Genomic DNA, 19707 nt, shown 5'->3' on the forward strand with positions numbered 1-19707 from the left:
TTATAGCTGATTTATCCTCATATTTGTTTGTTTTATAGCTGATTTATCTTCATGTTTGTTTGTTTTATAGCTGATTTATTCTCGTGTGTATTTTTTTATAGCTGATTTATCCTCATGTTTGTATATTTTATATTCTGATTTATCCTCATGTTTGTTTGTTTTATAGCTGATTTATCCTCATGTTGGTTTGTTTTATAGGTGATTTATCCTCATATTTGTTTGTTTTATAGGTGATTTATCCTCATGTTTGTTTGTCTTATAGTCTGATTTATCCTCATGTTTGTCTGTTTTATAGCTGATTTATCCTCATGTTGGTTTGTTTTATATTCTGATTTATCCTCATGTTTGTTTGTTTTATAGTCTGATTTATCCTCATGTTTTTTTGTTTTATGGTCTGATTTATCTTCATATTTGTTTGTTTTATAGCTGATTTATCCTCATGTTGGTTTGTTTTATAGGTGATTTATCCTCATGTTTGTATATTTTATATTCTGATTTATCCTCATGTTTGTTTTATAGGTGATTTATCCTCATGTTTGTTTGTTTTATAGCTGATTTATCCTCATGTTTGTTTGTTTGTTTGTTTTGTTTTATAGCTGATTTATCCTCATGTTGGTTCGTTTCATAGTCTGATTTATCCTCATGTTTGTCTGTTTTATAGCTGATTTATCCTCATGTTGGTTTGTTTTATAGCTTATGTATCCTCATGTTTGTTTGTTTTATAGTCTCATTTATCCTCATGTTTGTTTGTTTTATAGCTTATGTATCCTCATGTTTGTTTGTTTTATAGTCTCATTTATCCTCATGTTGGTTTGTTTTATAGGTGATTTATCCTCATGTTTGTTTGTTTTATAGGTGATTTATCCTCATGTTTGTTTGTCTTATAGTCTGATTTATCCTCATGTTTGTCTGTTTCATAGCTGAATTATCCTCATGTTGGTTTGTTTTATATTCTGATTTATCCTCGCGTTTGTTTGTTTTATAGTCTGATTTATCCTCATGTTTGTTTGTTTTATAGCTGATTTATCCTCATATTTGTTTGTTTTATAGCTGATTTATCTTCATGTTTGTTTGTTTTATAGCTGATTTATCCTCGTGTGTTTTTTTATAGCTGTTTTATCCTCATGTTTGTATATTTTATATTCTGATTTATCCTCATGTGTGTTTGTTTTATAGCTGATTTATCCTCATGTTGGTTTGTTTTATAGCTGATTTATCCTCATGTTGGTTTGTTTTATAGGTGATTTTTGTTTGTTTTATAGTCTGATTTATCCTCATGTTTGTCGGTTTTATAGCTGATTTATCCTCATGTTTGATTGTTTTATAGTCTGATTTATCCTCATGTTTGTTTGTTTTATAGCTGATTTATCCTCATATTTGTTTGTTCTATAGCTGGTTTATCCCCATGTTGGTTTGTTTTATAGGTGATTTATCCTCATGTTTGTTTGTTTTATAGTCTGATTTATCCTCATGTTGGTTTGTTTTATATTCTGATTCATCCTCATGTTTGTTTGTTTTATAGCTGATTTATCCTCATGTTTGTTTGTTTTATAGCTGATTTATCCTCATGTTGGTTTGTTTTATAGCTGATTTATCCTCATATTTGTTTGTTTTATAGCTGATTTATCCTCATGTTGGTTTGTTTTATTTTCTGATTTATCCTCATGTTTGTTTGTTTTATAGTCTGATTTATCCTTATGTTTGTTTGTTTTATGGTCTGATTTATCCTCATATTTGTTTGTTTTATAGCTGATTTATCCTCATGTTGGTTTGTTTTATAGGTGATTTATCCTCATGTTTGTATATTTTATATTCTGATTTATCCTCATGTTTGTGTTATAGGTGATTTATCCTCATGTTTGTTTGTTTTATAGCTGATTTATCCTCATGTTGGTTCGTTTTATAGTCTGAATTATCCTCATGTTTGTCTGTTTTATAGCTGATTTATCCTCATGTTGGTTTGTTTTATATTCTGATTTATCCTCATGTTTGTATATTTTATATTTTGATTCATCCTCATGTTTGTTTGTGTTATAGCTGATTTATCCTCATGTTTGTTTGTTTTATAGCTTATGTATCATCATGTTTGTTTGTTTTATAGTCTGATTTATCCTCATGTTTGTTTGTTTTGTAGGTGATTTATGCTCATGTTTGTTTGTTTTATAGTCTGATTTATCCCCATGTTTGTTTGTTTTATATTCTGATTTATCCTAATGTTTGTTTGTTCTATAGCTGATTTATCCCCATGTTGGTTTGTTGTATAGGTGATATATCCTCATGTTTGTATATTTTATATTCTGATTTATACTCATATTTGTTTTATAGGTGATTTATCCCCATGTTTGTTTGTGTTATAGCTGATTTATCCTCATGTTTGTCTGTTTTATAGCTGATTTATCCTCATGTTGGTTTGTTTTATATTCTGATTTATTCTCATGTTTGTATATTTTATATTTTGATTCATCCTCATGTTTGTTTGTGTTATAGCTGATTTATCCTCATGTTTGTTTGTTTTATAGCTTATATATCCTCATGTTTGTTTGTTTTATAGTCTGATTTATACTCATGTTTGTTTGTTTTGTAGGTGATTTATGTTCATGTTTGTTTGTTTTATAGTCTGATTTATCCCCATGTTTGTTTGTTTTATATTCTGATTTATCCTAATGTTTGTTTGTTCTATAGCTGATTTATCCCCATGTTGGTTTGTTTTATAGGTGATTTATCCTCATGTTTGTTTGTTTTGTAGGTGATTTATGCTCATGTTTGTTTGTTTTATAGTCTGATTTATCCCCATGTTTGTTTGTTTTATATTCTGATTTATCCTAATGTTTGTTTGTTCTATAGCTGATTTATCCCCATGTTGGTTTGTTTTATAGGTGATTTATCCTCATGTTTGTTTGTTTTATAGTCTGATTTATCCTCATGTTGGTTTGTTTTATATTCTGATTCATCCTCATGTTTGTTTGTTTTATGGTCTGATTTATCCTCATATTTGTTTGTTTTATAGCTGATTTATCCTCATGTTGGTTTGTTGAATAGGTGATTAATCCTCATGTTTGTATATTTTATATTCTGATTTATCCTCATGTTTGTGTTATAGGTGATTTATCCTCACGTTTGTTTGTTTTATAGCTGATTTATCCTCATGTTTGTTTGTTTTATATTCTGATTCATCCTCATGTTTGTTTGTTTTATAGCTGATTTATCCTCATGTTTTTTTGTTCTATAGCTGATTTATCCTCATGTTTGTTTGTTTTATAGTCTGATTTATCCTCATGTTTGCATATTTTATATTATGATTTATCCTCATGTTTGTTTGTTTGTTTGTTTTGTTTTATAGCTGATTTATCCTCATGTTGGTTCGTTTTATAGTCTGATTTATCCTCATGTTTGTCTGTTTTATAGCTGATTTATCCTCATGTTGGTTTGTTTTATATTCTGATTTATCCTCATGTTTGTATATTTTATATTTTGATTCATCCTCATGTTTGTTTGTGTTATAGCTGATTTATCCTCATGTTTGTTTGTTTTATAGCTTATGTATCCTCATGTTTGTTTGTTTTATAGTCTGATTTATCCTCATGTTTGTTTGTTTTGTAGGTGATTTATGCTCATGTTTGTTTGTTTTATAGTCTGATTTATCCCCGTGTTTGTTTGTTTTATATTCTGATTTATCCTATTGTTTGTTTGTTCTATAGCTGATTTATCCTCATGTTTGTTTGTTTTATAGCTGATTTATCCTCATATTTGTTTGTTTTATAGCTGATTTATCTTCATGTTTGTTTGTTTTATAGCTGATTTATCCTCATGTTTGTTTGTCTTATAGTCTGATTTATCCTCATATTTGTCTATTTTATAGCTGATTTATCCTCATGTTAATTTGTTTTACATTCTGATTTATCCTCATGTTTGTTTGTTTTATAGTCTGATTTATCCTCATGTTTGTTTGTTTTATAGTCTGATTTATCCTCATATTTGTTTGTTTTATAGCTGATTTATCCTCATGTTGGTTTGTTTTATAGGTGATTTATCCTCATGTTTGTATATTTTATATTCTGATTTATCCTCATATTTGTTTTATAGGTGATTTATCCCCATGTTTGTTTGTTTTATAGCTGATTTATCCTCATGTTTGTTCGTTTTATAGCTGATTTATCCTCATGTTTGTTTGTTTTATAGCTGATTTACCCTCACGTTTGTTTGTTTTATAGCTGATTTATCCTCATGTTGGTTCGTTTTATAGTCTGATTTATCCTCATGTTTGTCTGTTTTATAACTGATTTATCCTCATGTTGGTTTGTTTTATATTCTGATTTTTCCTCATGTTTGTATATTTTATATTCTGATTCATCCTCATGTTTGTTTGTGTTATAGTCTGATTTATCCTCATGTTGGTTTGTTTTATAGCTGATTTATCCTCATATTCGTTTGTGTTATAGCTGATTTATCCTCATGTTTGTTTGTTTTATAGCTAATTTATCCTCATGTTTGTTTGTTTTATAGCAGATTTATCCGCATGTTGGTTTGTTTTATATTCTGATTCATCCTCATGTTGGTTTGTTTTATAGCTGATTTATCCTCATGTTGGTTTGTTTTATAGGTGATTTATCCTCATGTTTGTTTGTTTTATAGGTGATTTATCCTCATGTTTGTTTGTCTTATAGTCTGATTTATCCTCATGTTTGTCTGTTTCATAGCTGAATTATCCTCATGTTGGTTTGTTTTATATTCTGATTTATCCTCATGTTTGTTTGTTTTATAGTCTGATTTATCCTCATATTTGTTTGTTTTATAACTGATTTATCCTCATGTTGGTTTGTTTTATAGGTGATTTATCCTCATGTTTGTATATTTTATATTCTGATTTATCCTCATGTTTGTTTTATAGGTGATTTATCCTCATATTATTTGTTTTATATTCTGATTTATCCTCATGTTAGTCTGTTTTATAGCTGATTTATCCTCATGTTGGTTTGTTTTATTTTCTGATTTATCCTCATGTTTGTTTGTTTTATAGTCTGATTTATCCTCATGTTTGTTTGTTTTATGGTCTGATTTATCCTCATATTTGTGTGTTTTGTAGCTGATTTATCCTCATGTTGGTTTGTTTTATAGGTGATTTATCCTCATGTTTGTATATTTTATATTCTGATTTATCCTCATGTTTGTTTGTGTTATAGCTGATTTATCCTCATGTTTGTTTGTTTTATAGCTTATGTATCCTCATGTTTGTTTGTTTTATATTCTGATTCATCCTCATGTTTGTTTGTTTTATAGCTGATTTATCCTCATGTTTTTTTGTTCTATAGCTGATTTATCCTCATGTTTGTTTGTTTTATAGTCTGATTTATCCTCATGTTTGCATATTTTATATTATGATTTATCCTCATGTTTGTTTGTTTGTTTGATTTGTTTTATAGCTGATTTATCCTCATGTTGGTTCGTTTTATAGTCTGATTTATCCTCATGTTTGTCTGTTTTATAGCTGATTTATCCTCATGTTGGTTTGTTTTATATTCTGATTTATCCTCATGTTTGTATATTTTATATTTTGATTCATCCTCATGTTTGTTTGTGTTATAGCTGATTTATCCTCATGTTTGTTTGTTTTATAGCTTATGTATCCTCATGTTTGTTTGTTTTATAGTCTGATTTATCCTCATGTTTGTTTGTTTTGTAGGTGATTTATGCTCATGTTTGTTTGTTTTATAGTCTGATTTATCCCCATGTTTGTTTGTTTTATATTCTGATTTATCCTAATGTTTGTTTGTTCTATAGCTGATTTATCCCCATGTTGGTTTGTTTTATAGGTGATTTATCCTCATGTTTGTTTGTTTTATAGTCTGATTTATCCTCATGTTGGTTTGTTTTATATTCTGATTCATCCTCATGTTTTTTTGTTTTATACTCTGATTTATCCTCATGTTTGTTTGTTTTATAGCTGATTTATCCTCATATTTGTTTGTGTTATAGCTGATTTATCCTCATGTTTGTTTGTTTTATAGCTGATTTATCCTCATGTTTGTTTGTTTTATAGCTGATTTATCCTCATGTTTGTTTGTTTTATAGCTGATGTATCCTCATGTTTGTTTGTTTTATAGTCTGATTTATCCCCATGGTTGTTTGTTTTATATTCTGATTTATCCTCATGTTTGTATAGTTTATATTCTTATTCATCCTCATGTTTGTTTGTGTTATAGCTGATTTATCCTCATGTTTGTTTGTTTTATAGCTTATGTATCCTCATGTTTGTATGTTTTATAGTCTGATTTATCCTAATGTTTGTTTGTTTTATAAGTGATTAATGCTCATGTTTTTTTTTTTTATAGTCTGATTTATCCCCATGTTTGTTTGTTTTATATTCTGATTTATCCTAATGTTTGTTTGTTCTATAGCTGATTTATCCCCATGTTGGTTTGTTTTATAGGTGATTTATCCTCATGTTTGTTTGTTTTATAGTCTGATTTATCCTCATGTTGGTTTGCTTTATATTCTGATTAATCCTCATGTTGGTTTGTTTTATAGGTGATTTATCTTCATGTTTGTTTGTTTTATAGGTGATTTATGCTCATGTTGGTTTGTTTTATATTCTGATTCATCCTCATGTTTTGTTTGTTTTATAGCTGATATATCCTCATGTTTGTTTGTTTTATATCTGATTTATCCTCATGTTGGTTTGTTTTATAGCTGATTTATCCTCATGTTTGTTTGTTTTATAGCTGATTTATCCACATGTTTGTTTGTTTTATAGCTGATTTATCCCCATGTTTGTTTGTTTTATATTCTGATTTATCCTCATGTTTGTTTGTTTTGTAGCGAATTTATCCTCATGTTTGTTTGTTTTATAGCTGATTTATCCTCATATTTGTTTGTTTTATAGCTGATTTATCCTCATGTTTGTTTGTTTTATAGCTGATTTATAATCATGTTTGTTTGTTTTATAGCTGATTTATCCTCATGTTTGTATATTTTATATTCTGATTTATCCTCATGTTTGTTTGTTTTATAGTCTGATTTATCCTCATATTGGTTTATTTTATATTCCGAATCATCCTCATGTTTGTTTGTTTTTTAGCGAATTTATCCTCATGTTTGTTTGTTTTATAGCTGATTTATCCTCATATTTGTTTGTTTTATAGCTGATTTATCCTCATGTTTGTTTGTTTTATAGCTGATTTATAATCATGTTTGTTTGTTTTATAGCTGATTTATCCTCATGTTTGTATATTTTATATTCTGATTTATCCTCATATTTGTTTGTTTTATAGCTGATTTATCCTCATGTTTGTTTGTTTTATAGTCTGATTTATCCTCATGTTGGTTTGTTTTATAGGTGATTTATCACCATGTTTGTTTGATTTATAGCTGATTTATCCTCATATTTGTTTGTTTTATAGCTGATTTATCCCGATGTTGGTTTGTTTTATATTTGATTTATCCTCATGTTTGTTTGTTTTATGGTCTGATTTATCCTCATGTTTGTTTGTTTTATAGCTGATTTATCCTCATGTTTGTTTGTGTTATAGCTGATTTATCCTCATGTTTGTTTGTTTTATAGTCTGATTTATCCTCATGTTGGTTTGTTTATAGGTGATTTATCCTCATGTTTGTTTGTTTTATAGCTGATTTATCCTCATATTTGTTTGTTTCATAGCTGATTTATCCTCATGTTTGTTTGTTTTATAGCTGATGTATCCTCATGTTTGTTTGTTTTATAGTCTGATTTATCCCCATGGTTGTTTGTTTTATATTCTGATTTATCCTCATGTTTTTTTGTTTTATAGCTGATTTATCCTCATATTTGTTTGTTTTATAGCTGATTTATCCTCATGTTTGTTTGTTTTATAGCTGATTTATCCTCATGTGTGTTTGTTTTATAGCTGATTTATTCTCATGTTTGCATATTTTATATTCTGATTTATCCTCATGCTTGTTTGTTTTATAGCTGATTTATCCTCATATTTGTTTGTTTCATAGTCTGATTTATCCTCATGTTTGTTTGTTTTATAGTCAGATTTATCTTCATGTTTGTATTTTTTATATCCTGATTTATCCTCATGTTTGTTTGTTTTATAGCAGATTTATCCTCATGTTTGTTTGTTTTATAGTCAGATTTATCTTCATGTTTGTATTTTTTATATCCTGATTTATCCTCATGTTTGTTTGTTTTATTGCAGATTTATCCTCATGTTTGTTTGTTTTATAGCTGATTTATCCTCATATTTGTTTGTTTTATAGCTGATTTATCCTCATGTTTGTTTGTTTTATAGTCTGATTCATCCTCATGTTTGCATATTTTATATTCTGATTTATCCTCATGTTTGTTTGTTTTATAGCTGATTTATCCTCATGTTTGTTTGTTTTATAGCTGATTTATCCTCTTGTTTTTTTGTTTCATAGTCTGATTTATCCTCATGTTTGTTTGTTTTATAGGTGATTTATCCTCATGTTTGTTTTTTTATAGTCTGATTTATCCCCATGTTTGTTTGTTTTATATTCTGATTTATCCTCATGTTTGTTTGTTTTATAGCTGATTTATCCTCATATTTGTTTGTTTTATAGCTGATTTATCCTCATGTTTGTTTGTTTTATAGCTGATTTATCCTCATTTTTGTTTGTTTTATAGTCTGATTTATCCTCATGTTTGCATATTTTATATTCTAATTTATCCTCATGTTTGTTTGTTTTATAGGTGATTTATCCTCACGTTTGTTTGTTTTATAGCTGATTTATCCTCATGTTTGTTTGTTTTATAGCTGATTCATCCTCATGTTTGTTTGTGTTATAGCTGATTTATCCTCATGTTTGTTTGTTTTATAGTCTGATTTATCCTCATGTTGGTTTGTTTATAGGTGATTTATCCTCATGTTTGTTTGTTTTATAGCTGATTTATCCTCATATTTGTTTGTTTCATAGCTGATTTATCCTCATGTTTGTTTGTTTTATAGCTGATGTATCCTCATGTTTGTTTGTTTTATAGTCTGATTTATCCCCATGGTTGTTTGTTTTATATTCTGATTTATCCTCATGTTTTTTTGTTTTATAGCTGATTTATCCTCATATTTGTTTGTTTTATAGCTGATTTATCCTCATGTTTGTTTGTTTTATAGCTGATTTATCCTCATGTGTGTTTGTTTTATAGCTGATTTATTCTCATGTTTGCATATTTTATATTCTGATTTATCCTCATGCTTGTTTGTTTTATAGCTGATTTATCCTCATATTTGTTTGTTTCATAGTCTGATTTATCCTCATGTTTGTTTGTTTTATAGTCAGATTTATCTTCATGTTTGTATTTTTTATATCCTGATTTATCCTCATGTTTGTTTGTTTTATAGCAGATTTATCCTCATGTTTGTTTGTTTTATAGTCAGATTTATCTTCATGTTTGTATTTTTTATATCCTGATTTATCCTCATGTTTGTTTGTTTTATAGCAGATTTATCCTCATGTTTGTTTGTTTTATAGCTGATTTATCCTCATATTTGTTTGTTTTATAGCTGATTTATCCTCATGTTTGTTTGTTTTATAGTCTGATTCATCCTCATGTTTGCATATTTTATATTCTGATTTATCCTCATGTTTGTTTGTTTTATAGCTGATTTATCCTCATGTTTGTTTGTTTTATAGCTGATTTATCCTCTTGTTTTTTTGTTTCATAGTCTGATTTATCCTCATGTTTGTTTGTTTTATAGGTGATTTATCCTCATGTTTGTTTTTTTATAGTCTGATTTATCCCCATGTTTGTTTGTTTTATATTCTGATTTATCCTCATGTTTGTTTGTTTTATAGCTGATTTATCCTCATATTTGTTTGTTTTATAGCTGATTTATCCTCATGTTTGTTTGTTTTATAGCTGATTTATCCTCATTTTTGTTTGTTTTATAGTCTGATTTATCCTCATGTTTGCATATTTTATATTCTAATTTATCCTCATGTTTGTTTGTTTTATAGGTGATTTATCCTCACGTTTGTTTGTTTTATAGCTGATTTATCCTCATGTTTGTTTGTTTTATAGCTGATTCATCCTCATGTTGGTTCGTTTTATAGTCTGATTTATCCTCATGTTTGTTTGTTTTATAGGTGATTTATGCTCATGTTGGTTTGTTTTATATTCTGATTCATCCTCATGTTTTGTTTGTTTTATAGCTGATATATCCTCATGTTTGTTTGTTTTATATCTGATTTATCCTCATGTTGGTTTGTTTTATAGCTGATTTATCCTCATGTTTTTTTGTTTTATAGCTGATTTATCCACATGTTTGTTCGTTTTATAGCTGATTTATCCCCATGTTTGTTTGTTTTATATTCTGATTTATCCTCATGTTTGTTTGTTTTGTAGCGAATTTATCCTCATGTTTGTTTGTTTTATAGCTGATTTATCCTCATATTTGTTTGTTTTATAGCTGATTTATCCTCATGTTTGTTTGTTTTATAGCTGATTTATAATCATGTTTGTTTGTTTTATAGGTGATTTATCCTCATGTTTGTATATTTTATATTCTGATTTATCCTCATGTTTGTTTGTTTTATAGTCTGATTTATCCTCATATTGGTTTATTTTATATTCCGAATCATCCTCATGTTTGTTTGTTTTTTAGCGAATTTATCCTCATGTTTGTTTGTTTTATAGCTGATTTATCCTCATATTTGTTTGTTTTATAGCTGATTTATCCTCATGTTTGTTTGTTTTATAGCTGATTTATAATCATGTTTGTTTGTTTTATAGCTGATTTATCCTCATGTTTGTATATTTTATATTCTGATTTATCCTCATATTTGTTTGTTTTATAGCTGATTTATCCTAATGTTTGTATATTTCATATTCTGATTTATCCTCATGTTTGTTTGTTTTATAGCGGATTTATCCTCATGTTTGTTTGTTTTATAGTCTGATTTATCCTCATATTGGTTTATTTTATATTCCGAATCATCCTCATGTTTGTTTGTTTTATAGCTGATTTATCCTCATTTGTTTGTTTTATAGCTGATTTATCCTCATGTTTGTTTGTTTTATAGTCTGATTCATCCTCATGTGTGTTTGTTTTATAGCTGATTTATCCTCATGTTTTTTAGTTTTATAGCTGATTTACCCTCATATTTGTTTGCTTTATAGCTGATTTATCCTCATGTTTGTATATTTTATATTCTGATTTATCCTCATGTTTGTTTGTTTTATAGCTGATTTATCCTCATGTTTCTTTGTTTTATAGTCTGATTTATCCCCATGTTTTTTTGTTTTATAGTCTGATTTATCCTCATGTTGGTTTGTTTTATAGCTGATTTATCCTCATGTTTGTTTGTTTTATAGCTGATTTATCCTCATGTTGGTTTGTTTTATAGCTGATTTATCCTCATGTGTGTTTGTTTTATAGTCTGATTTATCCTCATGTTGGTTTGTTTTATGGTTTGATTTATCCTCATGTTTTTTTGTTTTATAATAAATATGGTCCGTAGTCCGGTGATTTGGGAGGAAGCCAAGTTGACCTCTGCTCGGGACATTGTGTTCGTTAAGGAGGGTTAGAATTCGATTGTTCAAAATGCTATTAAACACCTCCGTCAGACTACTGCTCATGCAAATGCCTCTGAAATTATTAGGGTCCGATTTACAAGCCCTTTGCTCCAGAGTTCAGGAAAATATCCCGAACTTAGAACGATGGTGAATAATTTGAGTACTGCCCTTTGCAGCTCAGGTGTGCTGTTTTTAAGCATCTCGCTTCTGATGCTGTCAAGGCCACAAGCTTTATTGGGTTTTAAGGATTTGAGCTTGTGTACCAATTCTTCTTTTGTTATTGGACAATCCAGTGGGTTTTAGTTGTCTTTTATAGTGCGTTCAAGCAGCTGTAATTTCTGTTTGATCAGATTATAATTGGAATTTGAGTGTTCTTGTTGGATTTCCGAATAGATATATTCAAGATGATTTTTTCAAATTTCTCCATGTTGGATAGGCAGGTCTTGTGGTTTTGTAGAGCTCAAATTATTCCACATTTCCCAAAATTGGTTTTGATTCAGGGAATTTTCTATTTCCTGTAGGGTTCTATCTACATGGCTTTGTTTTTTTTTCATTCTTAATGTGTGTTTATATAGTTTTAATTTTTGCTATATTTCTTTCTTATATTCATATGTTGAGGTTGGTAGTATTTCAGGTATGACAGTTTACGCAGTTGTTACTCTGTGTCTCTCTCTGTCTGTCTGTGTCTGTGTGTGTGTGTGTGTGTGTCTGTGTGTGTGTGTGTGTGTGTGTGTGTGTGTGTGTGTGTGTGTGTGTGTGTGTGTGTGTGTGTGTGTGTTAACCCCCAAAACCTGTAACTCAGTGCACAGTAAATAGTGATGGAGGGCTGTGAAATTAAAATGACAAAAGTTGTTTGAGATCACTAAAGTATTGGTAGGGGAAAATTCAGTAGTCCCTTTACATTGGTAGGGACATGTCCCTGCGGTCCATGCCCAAATCTGCGCCTGTGGGTGTGGGTTTGTTTTGCATGTTCACATGTGTACAAAAAAGTGCTTAGTCAAGGTCTAAATCCACTTTAGAGTCAAGGTCTAAATCCACTAGTCAAGGTCTAAATCCACTTTATAGTCAAGGTCTAAATCCACTTCATAGTCAAGGTCTAAATCCATTTTATAGTCAAGGTCTAAATCCACTTGTCAAGGTCTAAATCCACTTTATAGTCAAGGTCTAAATCCACTTTATAGCCAAGGTGTAAATCAAATAGTCAATGTCTAAATCCACTAGTCAAGGTCTAAATCCACTTTATAGTCAAGGTCTAAATCCACTTAATAGTCAAGGTCTAAATCCACATTATAGTCAAGGTCTAAATCCACTTAATAGTCAAGGTCTAAATCCACGTTATAGTCAAGGTCTAAATCCACTTAATAGTCAAGGTCTAAATCCACTTTATAGGCTGAAATATAACAAAGTGTGAAAACACCCTACACTCTTCCTTGATGCTTTTTAAAAAATGTTCTGCTATTCCTCTTTTCACAAATTAAATGACTGAAATACATGTAAATGTATGTGTGTGTGTGTGTGTGTGTGTGTGTGTGTGTGTGTGTGTGTGTGTGTGTGTGTGTGTGTGTGTATTGTAGCGAATTCGGCGACTAAAGGGTCAGACCCATTAGTCAAGGACCAGCGTGTCTACCTATCCATGCACGTTACAATATATATATGTGTGTGTGTGTGTGTGTGTGTGTGTGTGTGTGTGTGTGTGTGTGTGTGTGTGTGTGTGTGTGTGTGTGTGTGTGTGTGTGTGTGTGTGTGTGTGTGTGTGTATATTGCTGAGCAGCCACTCAGCCCTCCTGTAGGCCTGCTATACTGAGAGGAAAAGGTTTCAGTTTTGTTGGTAAAACAGGATTTATTATGAAACAAAACAGATTTATTAGGAAATCTTGTATGGAAATTGATGTTGAAGGCTAACAACCAAAATCCAATCAGCAAGTGTCTGTAACGTGTTTGCCTTTAATTTGCAGTTGATGATAATGGAAAGGGTTATTTTGTGTAGATCTCAGACCAGGTATGAAAAACTCTTTTCTATGTAATGAAAAGTAATGGAAGTGATTTATTTTGCTGTACAGTTCACAGCCTTGCCCCTTACTGCCGTGATACAGCCTCAGAAACAGGCCTCGTTTGAGTACTCCTTCATCCCGGCTCCGCCCATGGCAGGGCGTCCTTTTGGCCTCGTCATCCTCCTCAACTATCTTGACAGCGAGGTAAGAAAGATGTCTGTGGTTTTACCGCCTCTTCTGGAGTGGTTTTACCGCCTCTTCTGGAGTGGTTTTACCGCCTCTTCTGGAGTGGTTTTACCGCCTCTTCTGGAGTGGTTTTACCGCCTCTTCTGAAGTGTTTTACCGCCTCTTCTGAAGTGGTTTTACCGCCTCTTCTGAAGTGGTTTTACCGCCTCTTCTGGAGTGGTTTTACCGCCTCTACTTAAGTGTTTTACCGCCTCTTCTGGAGTGGTTTTACCGCCTCTTCTGAAGTGGTTTTACTGCCTCTTCTGGAGTGGTTTTACCGCCTCTTCTGAAGTGGTTTTACCGCCTCTTCTGGAGCGGTTTTACAGCCTCTTCTGGAGTGGTTTTACCGCCTCTTCTGGAGTGGTTTTACCGCCTCTTCTGGAGTGGTTTTACCGCCTCTTTTGGAGTGGTTTTACCACCTCTTCTGGAGTGGTTTACAACAGCCATGGGAACACGTTGAGTCAAACATGTGTCCAAAGCACACCTGAAAACAACTGAAGTGACCAAAGTGCTGAAAATCAGTAATAAAAAGAACAAATAAGTAAAAACAAGGACAGAAATAACAGGGAAAAACTGCAAACACATTACAAATCCAGCACAGGACCACCCAATACATATGCTTTTATTCATCAGTCCGCAGTAGAAGTGAAGAAGAAGTAGTAGAAGTGAAGGCAGGCTGGAGTAGAAGTGAAGAAGAAGTAGTAGACGTGAAGGCAGGCTGGAGTGCCACGAATGAAGCTGTTGCAGCACTTCACAGTGAGCAGTGATCTGAGCGTGACTGATGAAGCAGCTTCAGCTGTGCAGAAATACCACTCCCTCATTAACATGCATATACGGCACTTTCTCAATAACATGTCATGCATATACTGCAGTCCCTCATTAACATGCATATACTGCACTCCCGCATTAACATGCATATACTGCTCTCCCTCATTAACATGCATATACTGCACTCCAGTTCCCTCTTACTTACATATTATTTAGGAAAAACATGCCTAACTGCACGTGGGTGTTGCATCCTGCTCCAGTAAGTAGAAATTACTGACTGGTAAAAGTAACAAATGGAATGACACAGAGGCAGAGAGCAAGGCTGCCACAAATACAGCTGCACTTTTTGCTAGCCTGAAAAGTGGCATCGAGGGAGAGAGTGGACAGAATGAAAATCTGCAATGAAATGAAGTTGGCTGTAAACAGTTTCAACTGATTAAAGGTGACCCAAGAATATTGTCATTTGCAGTGTTCAGTATTGAAGTTAATGGCATAATTTGAGATACTTTATTGATCCCTGTGGGCAAATTCTGCTCTGCATTTAAGCCATCCTAGCTGTGTAGCTAGCAGGAGGGGGAAGCAAGGGGCAGCCGTCATGCAGCGTCCGGGACCCAACCCCAGTTGGTCTTGCCATGACTCGGTCAGGGCACAGACAGGAGTATTAACCCTAACATGCATGGCTTTTATATTTACATTGGCATATAAAGTACATTTATCAAAGAAGGCTCTGGAATAACATTTAAAATGCCAATTCCAGAGATTTGTTACGACTTAAACAAATTGTGCTGAAAAAATGGCCCTACCTTAAGTTGAGCACAAAAGGAATTGTGGTGGATTATATGAGCAGTGTTAAGACCAAAGGTGGTCCCAGCACACCTTTTTTGAGGCCCATACACCACAGGATCACTGCACTCTTTGGAGAACTGACGGAGTCAGTTATTGGTGCAACTGCCAGAAGAGATATGGAGGACACTGCCAGCCCTGAAAGTGTCTCAACTTTCTGATGGTAGTTCACGTTTTTGTTACTCTTTGAATAAAATAGAGCAGCACGGGGGTGCAGTGATTAGCGCGGTTTTCTCACAGCAAGCAGGTCCTGGGTTTGAGCCCTGGGGTAGTCCAATCTTGGGGGTCATCCCAGATCGTCCTCTGTGTGGAGTTTGTGTGTTCTCCCCGTGTCTGCGTGGGTTTCCTTCGGGGGCTCCGGTTTCCTCCCACAGTCCAAAGACATGTAGATCAGGTCAATTGGCCGTACTAAATTGCCCCTAGGTATGAATATGTGTGTGTGTGTGTGTGTGTGTGTGTGTGTGTGTGTGTGTGTGTGTGTGTGTGTGTGTGTGTGTGTGTGTGTGTGTGTGTGTGTGTGTGTGTGGGCCCTGTGATGGCCTGGCGGCCTGTCCTGGGTGACTCCCTACCTGCTGCCCAATGATTGCTGGGATAGGCTCCAGCATCCCCGCAACCCTGAGAGCAGGATAAGCGGTGCAGATAAAGGATGGATGGATGGATGGATGAATAAAATAGGCTAATGGGATTTTTTATTTATAGGAGCCAAGTTTACAATCTTCAGAGGTGCTGGAAAAACAAGATACGTCAATACATGACAGTAAAACTCAAACCATTCCCAAACTATTTTATCCTTAGTTGTACTCACTTGTTGTTGCTGTTGTTGTTGTTATTGTACAAATGTCCTTTAACGTCATGCCATAATACAACATGATAAGCGGGCAGGTCCATTCCTTGGGTGTAGGGTTAGAATGAGGTAGAAGTCTATTTGATGGATAGTGCCTTTCTTAGGCTATGAGATGTTCCAAGTAGTGAGATCTTCTGTACTTATTGTATTCTGATGTTAATACACCCATTGGGTGTATTATTATTATTGTTATTATTGTTATTGCTATTATTATTATTATTGTGTGCATGATTAGGATTTTAGCCCAAATCCAGCATTTCACAGGTTGTTGAAATGGTGCGATCAGATTTATACTGTCTCCGACCAGATGTGAGTTTCAGCGTATGAAATATGCCATAGATGAAACTGATGAATCACAACATTTCTAGAGAAATTTGCATACACTCATTCTATCATCATTATTGTTTGTATGCAGCTTTGATGAATAAAGGCCATTGAATGCAAGGTAGGGGGGACATAGCAAAATGGACACACAAAACCAAAGAAATATGAAGCGCAAGGAGTTATCATGAGAAAACGACCCAAAAACATGAGACCAGAAGACACACTTGTCTTGTGCCACAGTTTTACATTCCACGGTGTCGGATGGACAGCCACCTACACCTTTCTGTGGACATTCTGTGGAAGTTTAGACCCGTCACTGAAATCTGCACCAACAGGCTGCTTAATATCCCAAATTCATCAGAACCCCTGGATGAGGTTTCCAGTTCAAGTTGTTTTATTTATCAAATGCACAACAAAACAGCTTGGCAGGCATTGCTGGCAATGAAATGCTTAGGCATCAGTACAACCTCAAATAAAGCTAATGGAAACGGATGAGCCGCTGTGGTGACCCCTAACGGGAGCAGCCAAAAGTAGTGGTGGTAGTAGTAGTATATGCTGAATACAGAGCTGCCAGGGAAGAGGAAAAGAGGAAGGCCAAGAGGAGGTTTATGGATGTGGTAAGGGAGGACATGCAGGTGGCTGGTGTGACAGAGGAAGATGCAGAGGACAGGAAGAGGTGGAAACGGATGATCTGCTGTGGTGACCCCTAACGGGAGCAGCCAAAAGTAGTGGTGGTAGTAGTAGTATATGCTGAATACGGAGCTGCCAGGGAAGAGGAAAAGAGGAAGGCCAAGAGGAGGTTTATGGATGTGGTAAGGGAGGACATGCAGGTGGCTGGTGTGACAGAGGAAGATGTAGAGGACGGGAAGAGGTGAAAGAAGTACTACTACTACAGTATGACATAAAAGATTAAATAGAAACTAAAATATCTGAAAATTAAATCAACCAAAAAAAAAAATTACAGTATTTACAGTCCAGCTTGAGAAATTAAAACCAAGTTAAAATAGCTAAAAATAGACTAAAAGTACGCTAAAAGCTAAAATTCACAGTGTTTACAGGCCGGAGAAGAACAAACTTAACTTTAAACCAAAGTCACACATTAGATGAAGTTGTAGAAGCAGGTTCTACTGCCAAACAAATGACTGAGATGGAAAATACACCCATAAATGAATGTATGCTTTCATTCAGTTCCTTATCTGGCAACATGACTGGAGTTTACACTGAGCCTAAAGGTGTGAAGCAAGACAAAACGGTACATGAGTACATGATGAAACTGTTGCAAGAAAACGAGCTGGTTACACGTCATAGTCTGAATGCATGGTGCATTGTATTAATTAAAAATATAATAATAATGACATGTTCTAGTTGGAGGAACTCAACTGTCCAATTATTTTAAAATGCCATCTCACATTTAGATCAACACTTGATGATGTTATTCAATAAGACAGGTCCGAGAGAAAAAGTTACAATACACTTTCAATAATAAGCCTTTGCTAACAAGCTGTGGGTTTATGTTCTCCAGGTAAATGCGTTTCAGACTGCCATTTACAACCAGACTGTTACTGTCACTGAGGTGGAGGAGGGACTCGATGGAGAAACGTAAGTTTCACTCCTGCAATTTTCTTTTGCATGAATAGTAATAATAACTTATTTATATGGCACTTTTCTAAAACAATGTTACAAAGTGCTTCACAAAAAATAAATAAATAAATAAAACCAGACAAGGCAAGCATAAGAGTAAGATTAAATAAGTAAGAGTAAAAATAAAAAACAGTATAAATAAATAAAAACAAATATCAAACATTTGTAAAAGTTTTCATAAAAAGTAAAGTTTTAAGACAAGATTTAAAAGAAGCTAGAGACTTGGTTTGTCTTAGTTCAACAGGAAGAGAGTGCCATAGCGTGGGGGCTCTAACAGCAAAAGCCCGACCACCCTTTGTAACAAACTGAGACCTGGGAATAGCCAGCAGGGCTTCATCTGCAGACCTTAATGGTTGAGAGGGTGTATACCAGGTCAATAAATCAGAAATATATGTAGGAGCAAGACTGTTTAAGACCTTAAAAGTGAGCAATAAAATTTTAAAATCAATTCAAAATATAACAGTGGGCCAGTATAGGGAGGTAAGCGCAGCAGTGATTTGGCCATGCCTCTTTGTCCCGGTAATGAGCCAAGCACCGGTGTATTGTACCAACTGCAGACAGTGGAGGGAGCCCTTGCTGATGCCCAAGTAAAGTGCATTACAATAATCAAGCCAAGAATAACTTATACAACTTTTTGCGGATCTGCAATTGATAAGAATTACCTATTTTTGGAGATTAGCTTGAGCTGGAGAAAGCATGACCGAACAACATGTTTGATTTGATTATCAAAACTGAGGTTAGCATTGAATATTACCCCAAGATTCCTAGCAGCCTGCTTAACAATACCTGACAGACCACCAAGATTAGTAACAAAAGGGCTGACTGGATTTGGGGTACCGAAAAGAATGACCTCAGACTTATCATCATTAAATTTGAGAATTTTTTCGGTAAATAACATGTGATTTACATGTAAAGATGTCACACAAAATAAAAACATCATAGAATTGGAGATTTGAAATTAAAAAACCTGAAATAGGATTGGAAAATTGTTCATACATCAAATGTATTGCTGGACAATTTCCAATTGGGATTTCAGGCCCACTACAGGACTTCAACTGCACTTATTAAGGTTTAAAATGACATTGGTCTACTATACACAGACTCTGCTGAAACCTCTGTCTTAATGCTACTTCATCTTAGTGTTGCTTGCGACACTGTAGATCATGCACTACTTCTATGCAGACGAGAAATAGATTGGGCATTTCATAAGTTTTCTAAATTGGTTCAAATTTTGCAGAATATGGACTACTTTGTTTCAGTTTGTTGCCATGCATCTGATTGCAAGTAAATGACATGTATGGTTCCCCAAGTCTCAGTCCTCAGGCCATTACTATTTAACCTTTAAATGTTCCCGTTAGGTCATGTTATGCGACACAACAAAGTCTCTTACCACAACTGTGCAGACGATACTCAAATATACTACATAGCTATCTCACTGAGGGATTATAGTGCCTAGCAAACACTTTGTCAGTGCTTGGGACAAATTAATGACTGGATGTCACAGAATTTTCTCCAATAAGCATAGATAAAACTGAGACCGTTATTTCCAGCTCAAGGAG

At 33.3% G+C, this 19707-nt stretch overlaps 1 protein-coding gene across 1 annotated transcript in view; it reads left to right on the forward strand.

Moving 5' to 3' along the window:
* The window catches only part of LOC130107861 (translocon-associated protein subunit alpha-like), a 79680-nt gene that overhangs the window by 57400 nt on the left and 2573 nt on the right, over window positions 1-19707 (forward strand). Inside the window, exons 5-6 of the mRNA XM_056274639.1 lie at window positions 13573-13707; window positions 18030-18106. Coding sequence (XP_056130614.1) covers window positions 13573-13707; window positions 18030-18106 — 212 coding nt within the window. The remainder of the gene's footprint in view (window positions 1-13572; window positions 13708-18029; window positions 18107-19707) is intronic.

This window comes from Lampris incognitus, chromosome 2 (genome assembly GCF_029633865.1).
Source record: "Lampris incognitus isolate fLamInc1 chromosome 2, fLamInc1.hap2, whole genome shotgun sequence".
Classification (NCBI taxonomy): Eukaryota; Metazoa; Chordata; class Actinopteri; order Lampriformes; family Lampridae; genus Lampris; species Lampris incognitus.